This window comes from Tachyglossus aculeatus, chromosome 2 (assembly GCF_015852505.1).
Source record: "Tachyglossus aculeatus isolate mTacAcu1 chromosome 2, mTacAcu1.pri, whole genome shotgun sequence".
Lineage (NCBI taxonomy): Eukaryota > Metazoa > Chordata > Mammalia > Monotremata > Tachyglossidae > Tachyglossus > Tachyglossus aculeatus.
In genome coordinates, this window is record NC_052067.1 from 149,192,162 (window position 1) to 149,212,863 (window position 20,702).

The 20,702-nt window shown below is 41.3% G+C and overlaps 1 protein-coding gene and 1 non-coding gene across 2 annotated transcripts in view; both read left to right on the plus strand.

Annotated features, from left to right (window-relative positions):
* LRRK2 (leucine rich repeat kinase 2) overlaps positions 1–20,702 on the plus strand; it is a 163,363-nt gene that overhangs the window by 21,358 nt on the left and 121,303 nt on the right. Inside the window, exons 3-7 of the mRNA XM_038765259.1 lie at positions 702–808; positions 10,803–10,891; positions 11,388–11,522; positions 13,308–13,442; positions 19,390–19,521. Coding sequence (XP_038621187.1) covers positions 702–808; positions 10,803–10,891; positions 11,388–11,522; positions 13,308–13,442; positions 19,390–19,521 — 598 coding nt within the window. The remainder of the gene's footprint in view (positions 1–701; positions 809–10,802; positions 10,892–11,387; positions 11,523–13,307; positions 13,443–19,389; positions 19,522–20,702) is intronic.
* Positions 4,161–4,298, plus strand: LOC119924540. The gene has a single exon (XR_005449248.1). It is a non-coding gene; the product is annotated as a small nucleolar RNA SNORA7 (small nucleolar RNA).

The following is a 20,702-nucleotide window of genomic DNA, read 5'->3' on the forward strand; positions in this document are numbered from 1 at the left end:
CATCTGAAGCCATGGTACTTATTCCAACTACTGAGAAAGTCGCCACCACCACAGAACCCTAAAAATGGTCTAGCATTTGGAACTGATGGCATATCTGCTGAGATCTACAAGCAAAGAGAAAATACACTATTTAAACACTTTCCTGTTCTTTTCCTTAATTTAGAGGACACTGAGGAGACACCACAGGATCAAGTGCCTAGTAGTGTGTTCTACACATAAAAACACCACAGATTAATCAACTGTAGTGATGTCACCTTTTTGTGGTGAAGCTGTTTCAACTGTCAAATCTTACACCAGAACCCTTTATAGCTCATAAAAAGCTTGGGGGAGTAATTGTATATTATTTTTACTGTTCTGTGGGTTCTTTTAGAGGAAAAATACTATGGATGCACCACAGAGTCTTTACTTCCAAAGACCTAGTCTGGGTGTAAGAACCGAAACAAATAGGGTGCAGTGGCAAGATCCCGGGCATTATTTTAGTTTTTCTTCAATCAAGCAATCATTGGGAGAGAGCTGCTTGAGAACCCTAATAAAGCTGATGGTGAAAAGGGTTTTTTTTTCCCTGTTTATCTCAAAGATTTTGGGTCCTTGATTTATGGGCTTCATCTCCCCAGCTATGGTTTTTAAGTAATATCATGAAAACCGCTTGTGATTTTTAAAGAGGATGCCCTACTAATGAAATGATCTCTATTATTTTTCAGGTGGGCTGGTCACTTCTCTGTAAACTAATAGAAATATGTCCAGCCACAATGCAGAGCCTATCCCCGCAGGGCGTTGGGAACGATTGGGAAGTTCTTGCTGTTCATCAGTAAGTATAAAAATCCCACGAAATATCACGTGTAGAGGTTCGTATAAGATTCCCACATCTTGAGAGGCAGCCTTCTCTTTCTCCAGATTTGTATGTTGTCCATAAAAAAGTGGGTTTTGTGCGTATGTGCGCGCCCGCGTGTGGCACGGGGCAGGAGGTGGGATTGATGAAAAAAGAACACTTGGTTATCACTGCAGAACTGGGATAAATGTCACTGTGAACTATCCTCTATTTTCAGAGAAGTGAGATTTTTAAACCTAAAGCCAGAATGAGTTTTTAGCTGATAGAACTAGTCTGAAGTACCTTATAGTTCTACAAAAATACAGGAACTGTTCCTTCATCCCAGTACTGTAGTGACTTTTTCATCCTTTGCTATACTTCTGCTAAGTACCTTAAACGTGTGTGCATTTTATGTGGTTTGAACTACCGCTTTCAAAAAGAAGGCAAAAGAGGAAATTTTCTCTGAGCATATCAGGACCCAAATCCTGAAAGAATTTCACCAGGCCTAGTTTTGCAGTCTGTAGCCTATTAGATGCCATTGAAATGCCCCACTTCCTCTGTTCTAATTGCTTTTGAAATGTGTTTCACAAGGGAAATGCATTGCAGGGGAATTCCTCCTTGTATAATTTTATGAACGATGGTGAACAACCTTAAGTTTGCTTTTAATTTAGTTTGCCACTATCAAGAAAACAAAAACATGTAGAATTTAGAAATTTTAATGTGGAAATTATTATTATTTTACTTGTAATACTTTATGTAACTGTCACTAGAAAATCTGGACAGTTTATATTTATGAACCGACTTAGCTAATGGAGTGATTTTGTTGTAAGGCTTTGTTGTTCATCCATTGCCGTGCTTTGCATCATGTAGCATGTAGGTGATGCTGATGGACTTGCTTTAGTTTTCAAATGTATGGCATGTGAGGGGGGCCTGGGCTGTCACAACGATATAGGAAGACAGTATGGCCCAGTGGGAAGGGTACCAGGAAACAAGCGACAGGGGTTCAAGTCTTAGCTCTGTCCACTTGCTGTCTTGGAGAAGTCACTCAACTTCTGCCTCTTTTCTTTAGCTACAGAATGACAATGAAATGCCCATCCTTTTTTTAGACTGTGCGCCATATGTGGGACAGGACTTGTGTCCAATGGGATTATCTTGTTTCTAATCCAGTGCTTAATATGGTGTTTGGCTACGAAGATTATTATTTTAGAAGGTAGTACAGCATTACAGCTCTGAATCAATCATATATTGAGCACTTACTGTGTGCAGAGCACTGTACTAAGCAGTTGGGAGAGTACAACGTCACAATATGACACATTCCCTGCTCACAACAAGCTCTGAAGGTATTTATGATATGCTGCCCACACTTTAACTGACAGTGTCCTTATATGCTTTTCTTCTTGATTAAGTTTTCTGTTCCTTGCCTTTTTAAAAATGTATTTATAATATTTATTAAGTGCTTATTATGTGTCAAGCACTGTTCTAAGCATTGGGGTAGATACAAGGTAATCAGGTTGTCCCACATGGGGCTCACAGTCTTCATCACAGTCTTAAGCAGCGTGGCTCAGTGGAAAGAACACGGGCTTTGCAGTCAGAGGTCATGGGTTCAAATCCCCACTCTGCCACTTGTCAGCTGTGTGACTTTGGGCAAGTCACTTAACTTCTCTGGGCCTCAGTTACCTCATCTGTAAAATGGGGATGAAGACTGTGAGCCCCCCATGGGACAACCTGATCACTTTGTAACCTTCCCAGCACTTAGAACAGTGCTTTGCACATAGTAAGCGCTTAATAAATGCTAAAAAAATCCCAGCTCCACCAATTGTCAGCTGCGTGACTTTGGACAAGTCACTTAACTTCTCTGGGCCTCAGTTACCTCATCTGTAAAATGGGGATGAAGACTGTGAGCCCCCCATGGGACAACCTGATCACTTTGTAACCTTCCCAGCACTTAGAACAGTGCTTTGCACATAGTAAGCGCTTAATAAATGCTAAAAAAATCCCAGCTCCACCAATTGTCAGCTGCGTGACTTTGGACAAGTCACTTAACTTCTCTGGGCCTCAGTTACCTCATCTGTAAAATGGGGATGAAGACTGTGAGCCCCCCGTGGGACAACCTGATCACTTTGTAACCTTCCCAGCGCTTAGAACAGTGCTTTGCACATAGGAAGTGCTTAATAAATGCTAAAAAAAAAATCCCAGCTCCACCAATTGTCAGCTGTGTGACTTTGGACAAGTCACTTAACTTCTCTGGGCCTCAGTTACCTCATCTGTATAATGGGGATTAAGACTGTGAGCCCCCCGGAGGACAACCTGATCACCCTGTAAACTCCCCAGCGCTTAGAACAGTGCTTTGCACATAGTAAGCGCTTAATAGATGCCATGATTATTATTATTTATTCATCCCCATTTTACAGATGAGGTAACTGAGGCACAGACAGTGCTTGGCACATAGTAAGCGCTGAACACATACCATCATTATTATTATTGTTAAGTGACTTGCCCAAGGTCACACAGCAGACAAGTGGCAGAGCCGGGATTAGAATGCACGTCCTCTGACTCCCAAGCCTGGGCTCTTTCCACTAAGCCACTATCATTGCATCACTGGTTAGACTGTAAGCTCGTTGTGAGCAGGGAATGTGTCTGTTTATTATTATATTGTACTCTCCCAAGTGCTTAATACAGTGCTCTGCACACAATCAGTGCTCAGTAAATATGACATGCTCAGTAAATATGACTGACTGACTAGTTTGCTGAATCCCTAAAATAGCCTTCAGTTAGTTGTTGCAAGTGGAACTCCTTGGTTGTGTTCAAGTTTTCTGTGGTACAGGCTGGTAGGTGACTTCTGGTTTTTTAGGGTTATCATCAGTCTTTAGTGCTGAGTGATCATTGCCCAGCAGTTAATAAACCTCTGCGTGTCTTCCTGGTAATATCATCTATTGGGTAGCCAATCACTATAGCAACTCCTGAATGACTGCTTTCAAGGACTGTGGTGCTTATAACCTGTTGAATTGAACGACTGAGTTTAGTACACAGTCTAACACCAACCCCCAAGTCCCCTGTAACTTCCTCCATTATTGTTGAATAGAATAAATTAAATAGGACTAGATATACTACACGGCCCTTGGTGATAGAGACTGCATAAGCCCTCCCGCCCCTCCACCTCTTCGATCCAGTGAGCCAGTGACTCAGGAACTGTGTCCAACCTGATCAGCTTGTATCTACCCCAACAATTAGTACAGTGCTGGGCACGTAATAAGTGCTTAACATATACCATATTTTAAAACAGGGACTGTGTCCAACCTAACTTCTGTCTAACCCAATAGCTAGAACAGTGTTTGACAATAAGTGCTTAACACCCCTCTTAGGAACACACCTGGAGTGTTTCAAGTATTCTACCAGCCTCGGCTATGAGAGGGAGAGTCAGGCAGAGGCCTACCCATTCCATCCCTAGCTTGGGCAGTGGCTAGCCAGTGGAAGGCAATCTGCTAGAAGTGAAAACTCACCTGTGCTGGGCAACAGTGGCAGGGGAGAGAATCAAGGGAGGAGACTCAAGCTGACTACGTGGAAGGAAACGATGGTAAACCACTTCCATAGAAACCACTTCCAAGAAAACTCTATGGATACGCTACCAGAACGATTGCAGATGAAGGTGGGTGTTTTGGGAGAATCGTATTCCAAGAAAACTCTGTGGATACGCTACCAGAACGATTGCAGATGAAGCTGGGGTGTTTTGGGAGAATTGTATTCTTGTTGTCGCTGTGGGTCGGAGACAACTGGACAGCATAGCACAAGACAAGTGCTCAACAAATACCATTTTAAAAAAACAAAAACAGACTTAAGTTCTGGGATAGATGAAGCTGATGAGGTTGGACACAGTCCCTCTCCCACATGGAGCCCACAGTCTTAGTCCCCATTTTGTAGGTAAGGGAACTGAGGCACAGAACAGTGAAGTGACTTGCCCAAAGTCACACTGCAGACAAGTGGTAGAACTAGGATTAAAACCCAGGCCCTTGACTCCCAAGCCTGGCCTCTTCCCACTAGGCCAGGCTGTCCCTGTCCAGCATGGGGCTTACAGTTTAATTAGAGAGTGCTCTATGCCTAGAAGTGAGGCACAGAGAAGTGAAGTGACTTGCCCAGAGTTACCCAGCAAGCAGTTGGCAGAGCCAGGAGTAGAGCCCAGGTCCTGTGCCTCTCAGTCTCTTGCTCTTTCCACTAGGCCATGCTGCTTCTCTGTTCCTCTTGCTGCTCATGACTGAATGTTGAGAGAACACTTCAACAGACAAACCTCTCTGGCCTTGAATAACCAAAAAGGAGTGGCCCTTTTGAGGTCAAGCTTTGAGAAGCTGGTGAGAGTGAAGCCAAAATAAGAAGAGGTCCAGGATTTGGCAACAGTAAACTCAGCAGGGCAAGAGAAAGTCTTTGTGGCAAATGTGGTTGGAAGTGTCACTCTCGCTTGACCGTTTTCAGTCAAATTCACATCCGGTGATAAGCCACCAGATGCCGGTCATATTCTCTAGCCAACATCTCACTCACCTTTTGCTCACTCCACTCGCAGTCTAGCAGTTAATCAATCAAGTAATCGATGGCAATACTTGAGCTTTTACTCCTGTAGACTTTAAGCGTGTTGTGGACACAGGGATCATGGCCATCAACACTATTACAGAATAGGGCTCAGCACTTACAGTGTAAGTGCTCAGGAAATATCTTGTCTTACGCTGCCGAGTAGTTTCCAACCCATAGCGGGTACTTGCATGGGCACATCTGTCCCAGAACGCCCCACATCGATCTGCAGTCATTCTAGCGTTAACCTTCTCACCGTGCCTCGATCTCACCTGTTTCGCCGCTGACCCCTGGCCCATGTCCTGCCTCTGGCCTGGAACGCCCTCCCTCCTCAAATCTGACAGATAATTACTCTCTCCCCCTTCAAGGTCTTATTGAAGGCACATCTCCTCCAATTGGCCTTCCCAGACTAAGCCCCACATTTCCTCATCTCCCACACCCTTCTGCGTTGCCCTGACTGGCTCCCTTTGCTCCCCTACCCCTCTCCATGGGCCTCCCAGCCCCATAGCACTTATGTGTCTGTAATTTTATTTATTTGTATTGATGTCTGTCTCCCCACTTCTAGACTGTGAGCTTTTTATGGGCAGGGAATGTCCCTGTTTATTGTTGAATCATACTTTCCCAAGCGCTCAGTACAGTGCTCTGCCCACAGTAAGCACTTAGTAAATGTGAATGAATGAATCCGTAGAGTCTTCTTGGTAAAAATATGGAAATGGTTTACCATTGCCCTCTTCCACCCAGTCAACTTGAGTCTCTGCCCTCAACTCTCTCCCATCTGCTGCTGCCCAGTGCAGGGGAGTTTTAACTTGTAGCAGATTGCCTTCCACTCACTAGCCGCTGCCCAAGCTAGGAATGGAATGGGTATAATAAAAATAATAGTGATGGTATTTGTTAAACACTTACTATGTGCTAAGCACTGTCCTAAGCACTAGGGTAGATACCAGATAATCAGGTTGTCCCACATGGGGCTCACAGGTTTTCTCCCCATTCATGCCTCTGCTTTACTCTCCCTCCTGTAGCCGAGACTGGTAGAATGCTAGAAACTCTCCAAATATGATTCTGAGAAGGGACAGTAAATATCACAGATTATTCCATGTAGAGCACTGTACTAGAACTCTGGGATAAGCGGTGTGGTCTAGTGGGTAGAGCACGAGCCTGGGAGCCAGAAAGACCTGCGTTCTAATGCCGGTTCTACCACTTGTCTGCTGGGTGACCTTGGGCAAGTCACTTCACTTCTCTGGGCCTGTTATAATTCTATTTATATTGATTCATTCACTCAGTCATATTTATTGAGTGCTTACGGGGTGCAGAGCACTGTACTAAGCACTTGGGAAGTATAAGTTGGCAACATATGGAGACGGGCCCTACCCAACAATGGGCTCACAGTCTAGCAGTGATTGATACCTGTTTACTTGTTTTGATGTTTGTCTCCCCCCTTCTAGACTGTGAGCCTGTTGAGAGCAGGGATTGTCTCTGCTGCTGAATTGTACTTTCCAAGCACTTAGTACAATGCTCTGCACACAGTAAGCGATCAATAAATACGAATAAATGAATCCGTAAAGTGCGGATTAAGACTGTGAGTCCCACGTGGCTCCATCCAACCTGGTAATCTTGTATGTGCCCCATGGCTAAAAACAGTGCTCAGTACATAGTAAGCACTTAAATACCAACATTTTTATTATTACTAAGTGCTTGGGAGAGTACATTAGAATAAGGTGACGTGATCCCTGCCTTCAAGGATCAAACAGTCTGCTGCAGTATCATACATACTGCTGCTCTGCACACAGTAAGCGCTCAATAAATACGATTGAATGAATGGAAGGGCTCAGTTATCCAGAGGAGAAAGCCAGACCAAGGAGAACCAAAGAGCCACATGTTACTGACACAATCCTCTCAGTTTGGATGGAGAGAAAAGGGTAGATTTTTTTAGAGATGTTGTGAAGATAGCACTGATGCTTGAAGAATTTTAAATTGCATGGGGTAGACAGGCAAAACTACTTACAGATAGCAAAAGTTGCAAGAAAAACGTATAAATATAAACATATCGATGATACAGCAAATAATGGAATGTACAGTCTATGTAAATAATCTATAAAAACATATCTGCATGAGTGCTGAGATTGAGATTAAAGTACATAAGTGCCAAGAGTGGATGCTCGTCTATTGTAACTGAAGTGTGAATAAATTAGGGGTGACGTCCTTGAAGATGACTGCGTACAAACTGAAAATGTGTACTCTCGCATTAATAAATGTGGTATTTAAGCATTTTCTTTCTGCTTTGTGCTGTGGTAGATACAAGATAATTGGGTTGGACACAGTCTCTGTCCCACAAGGGGCACCCCATTTGAGTAGGAGGAAGAACAGGTTTCCAAATGAGGAAACTGAGACACAGAGAAGTGAAGTGATTCCATGCACCTCAGGAACAAGCAGCTACTGCTTTTATTCCTTTTATCTTTTCCCATGTGCCTGGTACAGTACCCAGCGTGTAGTGGGTACTCAATAAGTATTTTTGCAAACGAACATACTGTTGGTCCTAGCCATTAGTTGGCTAAGGCTGCAAGATAAATTCCAGGAACTTCTTCTGACTTCAGATATCTACAAGTACTTATATTTTATTATGTTATTAAGTTTTCAATTTAAAGTATCACAATAGTTCATGAAATTAATTTTTCTCTTAGTAAAGTCAGTTGTATTTGAGCGCTTACCGTGTGCAGAACACTGTACTAAGCGCTTGGGAGAGTACAGTACCTCGATATAACAGACACGTTCCCTGCCCACAACAAGCTTACAGTCTAAGGGGAGTAATGAATTTTGGTGGATTTTTTTTTAAAGGTATTAAGTGCTTACTATGTACCAGGCACTGTACTAAGGGTTGGGGTAGATACAAACAAATCGGGTTGGACACAGTCCCTGTCCCACATGGGACTCCCAGTCAATCCCTATTTTACTGATGAGGTAACGGAAGCACAGAGAAGTGAAGTGATTTGCCCAAGGTCACACAGCAGACAAGTGGCGGAGCTGAAATTAGAACCTGTGACCTCCTGACAACCGGGCCCACACTCTGTCCACTGCGCCATGCTGCTAAAGCCTGTCATGTTTGTCGTCCCTTGTTAGGGTGTGAGCTCCCTGCAATGGGGGATTCTGTCACTTCTTCTACACTTCCCAAGAGCCTAGTAAAATGCAGTGCGGCACGTGGCGAAGTGGAAAGAGTCCGGGCTTGGGAGTCAGAGGTCATGGGTTCTAATCCCAGCTCCACCACTTGTCAGCTGTGTGACTTTGGGCAAGTCACTTGACTTCTCTGTGCCTGTTACCTCATCTGTAAAATGGGGATTAAGACTGTGAGCTTCACGTGGGACAACCTGTCAACCTTGTATCTACCCCAGCACTTAGAAGAGTCCTTGGCACATAGTAAGTGCTTAACAAATATCATTATTATTATTATTATGTGCTCAAAAAATGCTACTGCTAAATACTGTAAGCTTCACCTCACTGCCCCTTGTTCTCAACAGTCCGGCTCCATTTCTTCACTCTGTTGTTCAACCAATCAATCAGTGGTATTTATTGAGCACTTACTGTGTGACAGTACTGTACTAAACGCCTGGGAAAGTATAATACAGCCGAGATTGTATTGCTCCCTTCCTTTCAACTCTACCAGAGGGTACTTCTCCCCTCATTCAGAACCTCTTGAAATATCACCTCCTCCAGGAAGCTTACCTTTTAAATTCCCACTATGCCAACTCACGTCAATCCTAATATGTTTTTGCACCCATTCTCAATACTTAAGAATACTGAACAGTGATACCAGTTAATGACGTATGCTACATATTTATTTTCTGTTTCATTGTACCATCCCTCTGCTACAGTCAGTAATTTCTTTGTTTTCTCACTGTCTGTCAACAGCTTGCTTGGGCTTTTCCTTCCATAATATTGTGTGATCTCTATGGACTGGTAATGTATGTCAGTCAGTCATATTTATTGAGCACTTGCTGTGTGCAGAGCTCTGTACTAAACACTTGGGAGAGTACAATATGTTTTACTCTCCCAAGTGCTTAATATAGTTCTCTGCATATAGTAAGCCTTTGTATCGAAGGAGTTTTTAAATTTTACATATGTAAGGTGTTTTGACTTTGCATTTGCCCATTATAGAACGTGAACTTATATAGAAAAAAGTATTTTAACCTTTTCAAATTTTGAATGTGGTTCTAAGTTTGGATTCAGTGGTGCCGTTACCTTTTTATTGTGGTTGGTTTTGCTTCTCATGGTTTCATGCAGTAGTATTTATTTACAAAATTGAGTCTTTTTTGTAACCCCCAAATAGAGGGAGGGTTGCAAGGAATTAAGTCTAGCAATTAAAGGAGCAGGAGAAAAAAAGAGGGAATAAAAAGAAACAGAAAGAAAAGGAGGAGGAGGAGAAAGGTAAGAGGGCATTTCGATGATGTATCACTATTGCATTCCCAAAGTGCTGCACATGGTAGGCACTCAATGAATTAGGATAACCCCTCTTTTTTTTTTTTTTTTAAAAAAAAAAGGTATTTAAATGCTTGTTATGTACCAGGGATTGTACTAAGTACTGGGGTAGATGAAAGCTAATCAGGTTGGACAAAGTCCATGCCCCACAGGAGGCTCACAGTCTTAAACCCCTTTTTGCAGATGGGATAACTGAGGCACAGAGAAGTTAAGTGACTTGCCCAAGGTCACACAGCAGACAACTGTTGGAACCGGGATTAGAGCCCGGTTTCTTATGATTCCCAGACCCATAACCTCCTTTCTTCTTTTCCCTTTCCCTTCTGCATTGCCCTGACTTGCTCCCTGAGCCTGCTGTTGGGTAGGGACCGCCTCTTTATGTTGCCAACTTGTACTTCCCAAGCTCTTAGTGCAGTGCTCTGCACACAGTAAGCGCTCAATAAATACGATTGAATGAATGAATGAATTCATCCCCGCTTTCAGCCCCACAGCACTAATGGACCTGTAATTTATATTGATGTGTGTCTCTCCCCTGCCACCATCACCACCTGTAGACTATAAGCTTGTTGTGGGCAGGTAATGTGTCTTTTTATTGTTGTATTGTACTCTCCTAAGTGCATGTTACACTGTTCTGCACATAGTAAGCACTCAATAAATACAATTGACTGACAGACCAACTCCCAGGTCCCTGTGAATGGAGGAGTAGCTTCTGAGCCCTCAGACGCTATTCTGAATCAAAAATAAAGAGGTGAAAGATCTGTGAGCTGCTCATTTAAAAAATGAGCACGGCTCTAATGTATTTTGCAGAGTTCTTGATTTTTTTTTTTTACTTACATTCACATAGTTCAAGGGAATTATGTGTTTGAAAAAGAAAATGAATAACAGCAGATAGCTGTGACAGACAATAGAAGTCTCAGAGTACAAATGAATTTGATAAATGTTGGCTTAATATCTGATTTATTCTTACCTCTAGGTTGATTCTCAAAATGCTCACTCTTCATAATGCCAACATAAACCTTTCAGTAATTGGTCTGAAGGCATTAGATCTTCTTCTGACTTCAGGTATCTACAAGTACTTATATTTTATTATGTTATTAAGTTTTCAATTTAAGGTATCAAAATAGTTCATGAAATTAATTTTTCTCTTAGTAAGGATTTCCTATTTCATAGTCATTTTTTCAATCTATTTTCACCTGTAGACATTTACAGGCAGTCTCTTCAGTTGATGAAATGTTGCTAAAGGGATGGTTTTCTGTCAGACTACAACAAAAATAACTAGCTTTGAATCCCCTTTCATTCATTTCAAAATGAAGATGTAAATGGACCATTAAAGAAACGTATGGTGAATACTTTATACTAATAAAGGTTTTGTTTTTTTTTTCCCGGGGCAAATGTGACTATTAATTTTGGAATTTTTATTGTCCACCATATAGATTTGTCCTTTATTTCACAAACCTAAGTGACCCTTCCTGAAGTACAGTTCTTTTATATCTAAAATCAGAGGCAATTGGATGTTGTCAATTATTTGTGTCTGTTTTCTTGTATTCCCCATATATAGATGTGATGACTCTGTTGGTTTTGGACGAAGAGAGTGATGTATTTTTGTTAATTTTTGATGCTATGCATACCTTCCCATCTAATGAAGAAGTTCAAAGATTTGGATGTAAAGCTTTACATGTGCTTTTTGAAAGAGGTAGTTTATGTTTTTCAAAATGTATCATTGTACTTTTTAAATTAAAGTCAAAATGTTCTGTAATGTTGAGGGAGTATGCTAATTGCATTGTTTAATAAGTGGAATATGTCAGAATTGAGTAATGGAGTGATTTCAGAGATGTTGCTTGCGTTGGAGAGTGTTTCATTCATATCCTGTAAATCATATAAAACTAGTTATATAAACTGGGCATGTGGGGAGTTGGAGTGAAAAATAAAGCTGCAGCACCATAGAGAAGTTAAAATTGGATTTTGCTAGTCACTTCCAAGATAATGAAAACAACAAATTTCCTAGAAAAGCTTATACTTTACCCTCTAAAAGTGTGGGTAATACATAATTGATTCTTAGGAAGGGACTAACCCATCTTTTGTAATGACATTGAGTCTATGCTATATGTAAAGATTTACAATTAACATAATACCTCTGCCTTTTAAAAAAGTGCTGTAGAGACTGAAGCTGGGAGAAAGAGAGTATTTTGAGATTGAAAGGGAAATGAAAAAGGAAGATAGGAAAAGAGGAGAAATGCAGTATTAAAATAACATTCTGAAAATATTAATGACTATTAATACTTCTGTTTGATCGTTGTACTCTCCCAAGCACTTAGTACAGTGATCTGCACCCAGTAAGAGCTCAATAAATGTGATTGATTTTTCTTTTTTTGTTTTGGTAGAGACTATCATTGGTAAGTTACCTGAAGTGTTGTCACTTAGACCTATTCTTAAACCAGTGACATGGTCCAGGGAGCTGAGCATAGCTTCACTTACTTTTGGACATGTCAACTTTATCTCCAGGGTAATTCAAAATCCCATTCCTCTCTCCCCATACTCAATACCCATCCACCTTCCAATTTTCTATATCATTTCCTCTGTATTTGAAGTCTTTTATTTCACAGCAGTGAAGCAAGTGGGACCAAATGGGTTTATTTTCTAGACAAATAGCATATTTAGGAGAAACCCTGCACTGGAACTTTATTTTTTTTTACACTGGAGCGTATCCCGGCTCTGCCACTACTTGTTGTGTGACCTTGAGCAAGTCATTTAACTTCTCTGTGCCCCAGTTACTTCATTTGTAAAATAGGGAGAGGTCAGTACCTGTTCTCCCTCATCTACCCCAGCCCTTGGTACAATATTTGGCACGTAGGGGAAGGCAATCTGCTACAAGTCAAAACTCACCTGGGCTGGGCAGTAGCGGCGTGGGAAAGAGTCGAGGGCGGAGACTCAGGTTTACCACGCAGAAGGCGTTAATGATAAACCACTTCTGGATTTGTACCAAGAAAACTCTGTGGATACGCTACCAGAACGATTGCAGATGGAGAGCGAGGTGTTCTGGGAGAGATAAATAAATAATGATGGCATTTATTAAGTGCTTACAATGTGCAAAGCACTGTTCTAAGTGCTGGGGAGTTTACAAGGTGATCAGGTTGTCCCACAGAGGACTCACAGTTTTAATCCCCATTTTACAGATGAGGTAACTGAGGCACAGAGAAGTTAAGTGACTTGCCCAAAGTCACACAGCTGGCAATTGGCGGAGCCTGGATTAGAACCCATGACCTCTGACTCCCAAACCCGTGCTCCTTCCACTGAGCCACGCTGCTTCTCTAGATGTGTCCATGGTGTCGCTATAGGTTGGAAACGACTCGACAGCAAGCACTTAACAAATTTCATGATTATTAATTATTACTTTTATTTGAGTGATGTATAAAGTAAGGTATTAGTGTTAAAAATGTTAGAATTCTTAAGGTGAATCTCTATTCTATTTTCAATTTAGTTCCAGAAGAGCAACTGACTGAATTTTTTGAGAGCAAAGATCATATGATTGTGTTAGATGCATTAAAACAATTTAAAAATAAAGAGGAAGTGGTGTTTCATGCACTTCACTGCTTACACTCATTGGCAGTTCCATGTAAGTAATCCTTGATAACATAATGTGATTGTCACCCCATCTCCCAAAGTGCCTTTTTAGTTTGTTTTAAAATTTGCTTAAAAATCTGCTTTTGTACTGTAGGAGACTCTTCATTTATTAATGACTTGCATGCTTCTGAGAACTGTGTCTGTAATGACTGTTAAATATTGCAAAACATAAAAGTACCAGAAAATCGGGGTGAACACAGTGTACGTTTGCCACGTTGGGATTGTTATCATGCTAATCTATTGCTTCAGATGACGATTGACATTTGCCTTCTGCAAAAAATTTAAGTGCTCATCATTAATATATAATTGTTTTCTGTGTTACATAGATACACTGCATTGTTGAAATCTGGGATCAGCGTTTGATCTCACAGGGAAAGGGCATAAGAGGGCATAAAATAATTTTTGGTGAAAAGTGCCATTTCTTTGTATAGTGCTTATTGCAGAATTGCAAGCCTCAATTTTTGATTTTCCAGTCTGAGGAAATTAATACTTGAAAGAAGAGGAAGCTAAATAATGGTACAGGAGATTTTGAAACACACTGAGTCATCCTGAGTCAACAAACCAGATAACACCCCCCCTTTCTTTTTCTTTTAGAAGTAATGATTTCTCACCTTTCTTTTTTCTTTCCATTTGTAGCTGAAGTACTGTCCATTCATACATTGTATAATAGATGCAAATTTCTGAGGGAGGGCTAACCACTTTCCAGATGCAGTCTACAAACATTGTCTAGAAATGTTTTGGCTCCTCACCTCAACAATAAAATAAATGTACTATGATTGAGGCATTCATCATTTTTGAGGTTTTTTTTCCCTAAAATAAGTTGAACAGTCAGATACTACACCATCCATGCAGGAGCATTGCAGAGAGCTCTACAATACGGATAGTCTTTCTTTAAATTGGCTTGCTAAGTTTGCATATGCTCTGCTCAAATGTTAATCTACCAGTCATAACCTGTGCTTCTCATCTAATTCACTGAATTCAGCATGGGCTTGGAAGTTAGAAGGTCATGGCTTCTATTCCCGGCTCTGCCTCTTGTCTGCTGTGTGACCTTGGGCAAGTCACTTTACTTCTCTATGCCCCAGTTACCTCATCTGTGGAATGGGAACTGAGCCTGCGAGCCTCACGTGGGACCATCCCGATTTGCTTGTATCCACCTCAGTGCTTAGTGCAGTGTCTCACACATAGTAAGCGCTTAACAAATACCATAATAATAATAATAATTATTATTATTATTATTATTGTTATCTAGTCTCTCTGCCTACCTTCTCTTCCTGTCCCTAGACTTGCCTTTCTAAGCCTCTTCCTTTTTCTTTGACATGTCCTGCATGTTGGCAGAAGAAGGGTTTCCCAAGCACTCCCGTCCACTGCCTTCCTTCCCCTTTCCTTCCTTACCCCATAGTCTAATGGGAAGGACAGGGGTAGATAGAGGTTTAGTTGGAGGTTTGGACAGCTACAGCCTTACAATCAATAGCTCACCTCCTCCAAGAGGCCTTCCCAGACTGAGCCCCCTTTTTCCTCTCCTCCTCCCCATCCCCCCCACCCTACCTCCTTCCCCTCGCCACAGCACCTGTATAATTGTATGTACAGAATTATTATTCTATTTTACTTGTACATATTTACTATTCTATTTATTTTGTTAATGTTGTGCATTTAGCTTTAATTCTATTTAGTCTGGCGACTTGACACCTGTCCATGTGTTTTGTTGTCTGTCTCCCCCTTCTAGAGTGTGAGCCCCTTATTGGGTAGGTACTGTCTCTGTGTGTCACCAACTAGTACTTCCCAAGTGCTTAGTACAGTGCTCTGCACATAGTAAGTGCTCAATAAATATAATTGAATGAAAGAATCCAGGATCAGTCAGGGAACTGGTCAATGCTGCCTCTGAAACTGCCCTAAGCACCATGGCTTAGTGGATGGAGCTCAGATCTGGGAGTCCAAAGGACCTGGGTTCTAATCCCGGCTCCTCCGCTCATCTGCTGTATGATCTTTGGCAAGTCACTTCACCGCTCTCTGCCTCAGTTACCCCATCTGTAAAAAGGGGATTACGACTCCGAGCCCCATGTGGGACAGGGACTGTGTCCAACCTGATTAGCTTATATGCCTGTAGACTGAGTTTGCTGTGGGCTGGGAATGGGTCTGTTTATTGTTGTATTGTCTTCTCCCAAGCGCCTGGTACAGTGCTTTGCACACAGTAAGCAGTCAATCATTACGAATGAATGAATGAAGTCATTCATTCAGTCAGTCATATTTATTGAGCGCTTACTGTGTGCAGAGCACTGTACTAAGCGCTTGGGAAGTACAAGTCGTCAACAGATAGAGATGGTCCCTACCCAACAATGGTTTCACAGTCTAGCAATGTAGTCTAGAAAGGTGGAATGAATCTACCCCAGCACTTACAACAGTGCTTGACATCTGGTAAGCACTTAACAAATACCCTCATCATTCTTATTATTAAATGATTCACCCCTCTTTCCAAAAATGTAGGGGAAAGTGGAGGGTTTGAGACAGATAGCCTGTCTAACTTCCACAGTGAAACTCCTCTGGTGAGTGGAGTAGCCTGCATCTTAGTTTTCATCTGACCAGGTGGTGAACCCTAGTTTTGTTTTTGTTTTTTGGGGTTTTTTTTACTTTTTTAATGGCATTTATTAAGCGCCTACTATGTGCAAAGCACTGTTCTAAGTGCTGGGGAGGTTACAAGGTGATCAGATTGTCCCACGGGGGGCTCACAGTCTTCATCCCATTTTACAGATGAGGGAACTGAGGCCCAGAGAAGTGAAGCGACTTGCCCAAAGTCACACAGCTGACAATTGGCAGAGCCGGGATTTGAACCCATGACCTCTGACTCCAAAGCCCCTGCTCTTGCCACTGAGCCACGCTGCTTCTCCAATCTATTGATTGTTTGATGTTGTCTGTCTCTCCTCCCTCCTCCCCCCAAGACTATAAACTCATTTAGGGCAGGGAGCATATCGAGCAACTCTGTTGTATTCTTCCAAGTGCTTAGTACAATAGTGTGGCTCAGTGGAAAGAGCACGGGCTTTGGAGTCAGAGGTCATGGGTTCAAATCTCGGCTCCGCCAACTGTTAGCTATGTGACTTTGGGCAAGTCACTTAACTTCTCTGGGCCTCAGTCACCTCATCTGTAAAATGGGGATTAAAACTGTGAGCCCCCCGTGGGACAACCTGATCACCTTGTAACCTCCCCAGCGCTTAGAACAGTGCTTTGCACATAGTAAGTGCTTGACAAATACCATCATCATCATTATTATTATTATTATTATTATTAACCTGCACACACCAAGTTCTCAATAAATGCCATTGATTAATGATAGATTCTTTGGAATTCGGTTTTAATTTTATGATTGTATAAACGAAGAGTCGATTCTCCTGTAATGCATGTTTTCAGTAGCTGCATATTTTAGATCAGGTGTTGCTGGGGATTAGGGAACAGTCTTCTGACAGTGCGCATCTTTCTGGCTAGAGTGAAATCGTGGGAGAAATGATGAAAATTAGAATACAAGAAAGGAGTGCCAGGATAGAAATCTTCCATGATTCATTTATTCATTCAGTCGTATTTATTGAGCGCTTACTGCATGCAAAGCACTGTAGTTAGCACTTGGGGGAGAGTACAGTAAATCTTTTTCCTCTCTTCCTCCCCTCCCCATCACCCCCAGCCCCGCCCTACCTCCTTCCCCTCCCCTCAGCGCTTGTATATATTTGTACATATTTATTACTCTATTTTACTTGTACATATTTACAACTCTATTAATGATGTGCATATAGGTATAATTCTATTTATTCTGACTGTTTTGACACCTGTCTACATGTTTTGTTGTCTGTCTCCCCCTTCTAGACTGTGAGCCCGTTGTTGGGTAGGGACCATCTCTATATGTTGCTGGCTTGTACTTCACAAGCGCTTAGTACAGTGCTCTGCACACAGTAAGCACTCAATAAATATGAATGAGTGAATTAATGAACTGTAAACAGACACCATTCCCTGACCACGGTGAGCTTACATTCTAGAGGGATGGAAGGTACTTCAGGAATATATTCTTTTCTTTATTGAAAGCTGACTTTATTGTGAAAATTTATGCCATGGTTTAGTAGGAGAAAATATGTTAGCCTTTATCCTGTCACATTTAGCATTGTTTATCCAGGAATAAGGATAATGGGTATTGACATTTGAAGTCCTCATTTCCCTTCCTCTTTTTCCTGTCTTCATCACTGTGCACTTGAATCCATACTCTTTAAGCACTTGCTGTTCATCCCACTATCAGCCCCACAGTACTTATATACATATCCACAATTTATTTTAATTTGTGTCTCCTCCTCTAGACTGTAAATTCCCTGTGGGCTGTGAAGGTGCCTACCAACTCTGGCGATTGTACTCTCCCCAGCATTTAGTACAGTGCTCTACACACAAAACATTCTGTAAATATCACTGATTGTTGGATGGAGAGGGCCTGTTTCCAAAGGAGACTGAAGGAGAAGCAGCATGGCCTAGTGGAAAAAGCATGCACCTAGGAGTTAACCTGAGTCCTAATCCCAGTTTTATCGCTTAATAATAATAATATTAATGGCATTTGTTAAGTGCTTACTATGTGCCCAACACTATTCTAAGCACTGGCGTAGATACAGGGTAATCAGGTTGTCCCACATGGGGCTCACAGTCTTAATCCCCATTTTCCAGGTGAGGTAACTGAGGCCCAGAGAAGTTGAGTGACTTGTCCAAAGTCACACAGCTGACAGGTGGCGGAGCTGGGATTAGAACCCACGACCTCTGACTTCCAAGCCCTTGTTCTTTCCACTGATTTGTGACATAGGGCAAGTCACTTAACTTCTTTGTGCCTCAGTTACTTCATATGTAAAATGGGGATTGAAACCTACTCCTTCCTAGTTGGACTGAGAGCCCCATGTTATATAGGGATTGGGTCCAACCTGAGTCCAATCTGATTAACTTGTGTCTACCCCAGCGCTTAGTACAGTGCTTGGCACATAGCACAAGTTGGAAGCCTATTGCTCCTGCCCTCTCATTTTTCATTTTTTTAGGGTATTTGTTAAGGCATTGTACTAAGTGCTGGGTTAGATACAAGATAGTCAAATTGGACACATTTGCAGAACTTTCTGGAATGATTTTCCCCAGAATCCTGAACTACAGTGTTTCCCAGATTCCACTGTGAGAGCTTCTGGGAGGAAAGGGCAGGCCAATAGGAGCCTAGGAAAAGCTCAAATACATATGAGCTTTCATATCCAAGAGAGGAGGGACTTGAATATTCTTGCTCCTTTCTTGCTTGCTCACTTACAAACTTTGTCATGTTCCTTTCAATCAATGTATAATATTTATTTAGTGCTTATTCTGTGTAGAGCACTAAATTAAGCACTTGGGAGAGGACAGTAGGATTAGTAGACACATTCTCTACCCTCCTTCCATCTTTGGCCTCTTCCGTATCTCTGAACTGTAAAATTAGGCCAACACAAACTTTCTTAGGCCTGATAGCAAGTATATTATTGAAGTTCGTAAATTCACTGAAGTGTAAGAATTTTTTTTAGGCTTTCCCTTTCCCTTTTCTCTTGCTGTCTTTCAAATCTAAATCCTGGTGTTGAAGACTTCTGTGTGTTAGAAAATATTGGAATCCACCATGATTTTTCCCTTCTTTTCCCATAAATAACTCTTTATTGCTCCATTTTCACAAAATGTCACCGAATTATAGCTATGACTCTGTAACGTAGAATTATAATTTGGAAAACTTGAATTCATTTCAAAATAAACCCTGTTCCCAAAGAATTCAAAGTGAACAAAATAATATTGTCAGTACCAAGAGATAGTTGTTTTCTCTTTTCAGGTTAAATAGAAATGATGAGAAGTACTATCTTATTTTTTAAAAAAATGTCTTTGGATGAACATCTTGAAATACCTTTTTGAAAAGCATTTTATTCTGAATTTAGGCAGTAATGTTGAAGTCCTCATGAGTGGAAATGTTAGGTGTTACAACATCGTAGTAGAAGCCATGAAAACATTTCCCTGCAGTGAACAAATTCAAGAAGTGAGTTGTCGTTTGTTACACAAGCTTACATTGGGTAAGTTATACAAACTGTTATTCATTTTTATAATACCTCACCCCCTTGTTATTAATATTTTAATATCTGCAGCGTGGTGTAGTGGAGAGAGCATGGGCCTGGGAATCAGAAGGTGATGGGGTTGGGGTCTACTCCCAGCCCTGCCACTTGTCTGCTGTGTGACCTTGGGGAAATCACTTCTCTGTGCCTCAGTTACCTCATCTGTAAAACGGGGATTGAGACTGTGAGCCCCGCGTGGGACTGGGACTGTATCCAACTTGATTATCTTGCATCTTACCCCAGTTTTTAGCACAGTGCCTGGCACATAGAAAGTATTTTAAAAACATACCATAAAAAAGAAATACACCATTGAGCCATATTTCAGTTCAGATTGCACATTGAGGCAGATAGCTTCTTTTAGAGTTGTTCGATGAAAAGGCAGTTCCTTCAGTGATTTAACTTGTTAATAACATTCATTCATTCAATCATATTTACTGAGCACTTGCTGTGCTCTTCTACTCTCAAAGACCATCTAAACAGAAATGCTACAACTAAGGGATCAAGTAAACAGGCCAGACCTTCTTTTTGGGGATTTAAAAGATCAGCATATATCCATGCTTTGTGTATTGTCCAGAGATATTTTGGGTACAACCCAAACTCAAATATTTGTCTTACATATTGATGTTAATAGGAAGCCCATTATCCCGTTCATTCTGTAACTTATTCTCTGAATCCTATTAAAAGTAAGATAAATCTCATGTCTATTTCAACATGTCCTATTTTCCCCATTTGTTGTGAAAACTTGCAGAAGTCATCACTGCTAAGCTTGTTGTGGGTAATGAACGTGTCTACCAACTCTTCTATTGTTCTCTCCCAGTTGCATTGAAAATCAGTGAGGTAAGATAGGAGGGGGAGAGCTTATTGAGTGCCTTAAAGCCAATGGCAAGGTGTTTGATGCAGAACTGAATGGGCACCCCTTGGATTTTCATGGACTGAACAGAATATGGTGGGGAGAGAGGGTTGGTGAAAATAAGGCAAAAATATGATCAGTCAATCAATCAATTGTATTTATTGAGCGCTTACTGTGTGCAGAGCACTGTACTAAGCACTTATATATATATAAGAAATATATATATATGTATGTATATGTGTATATATATATATATATAAGAAAACCAAATATGACAAATGAAAGAACAGAT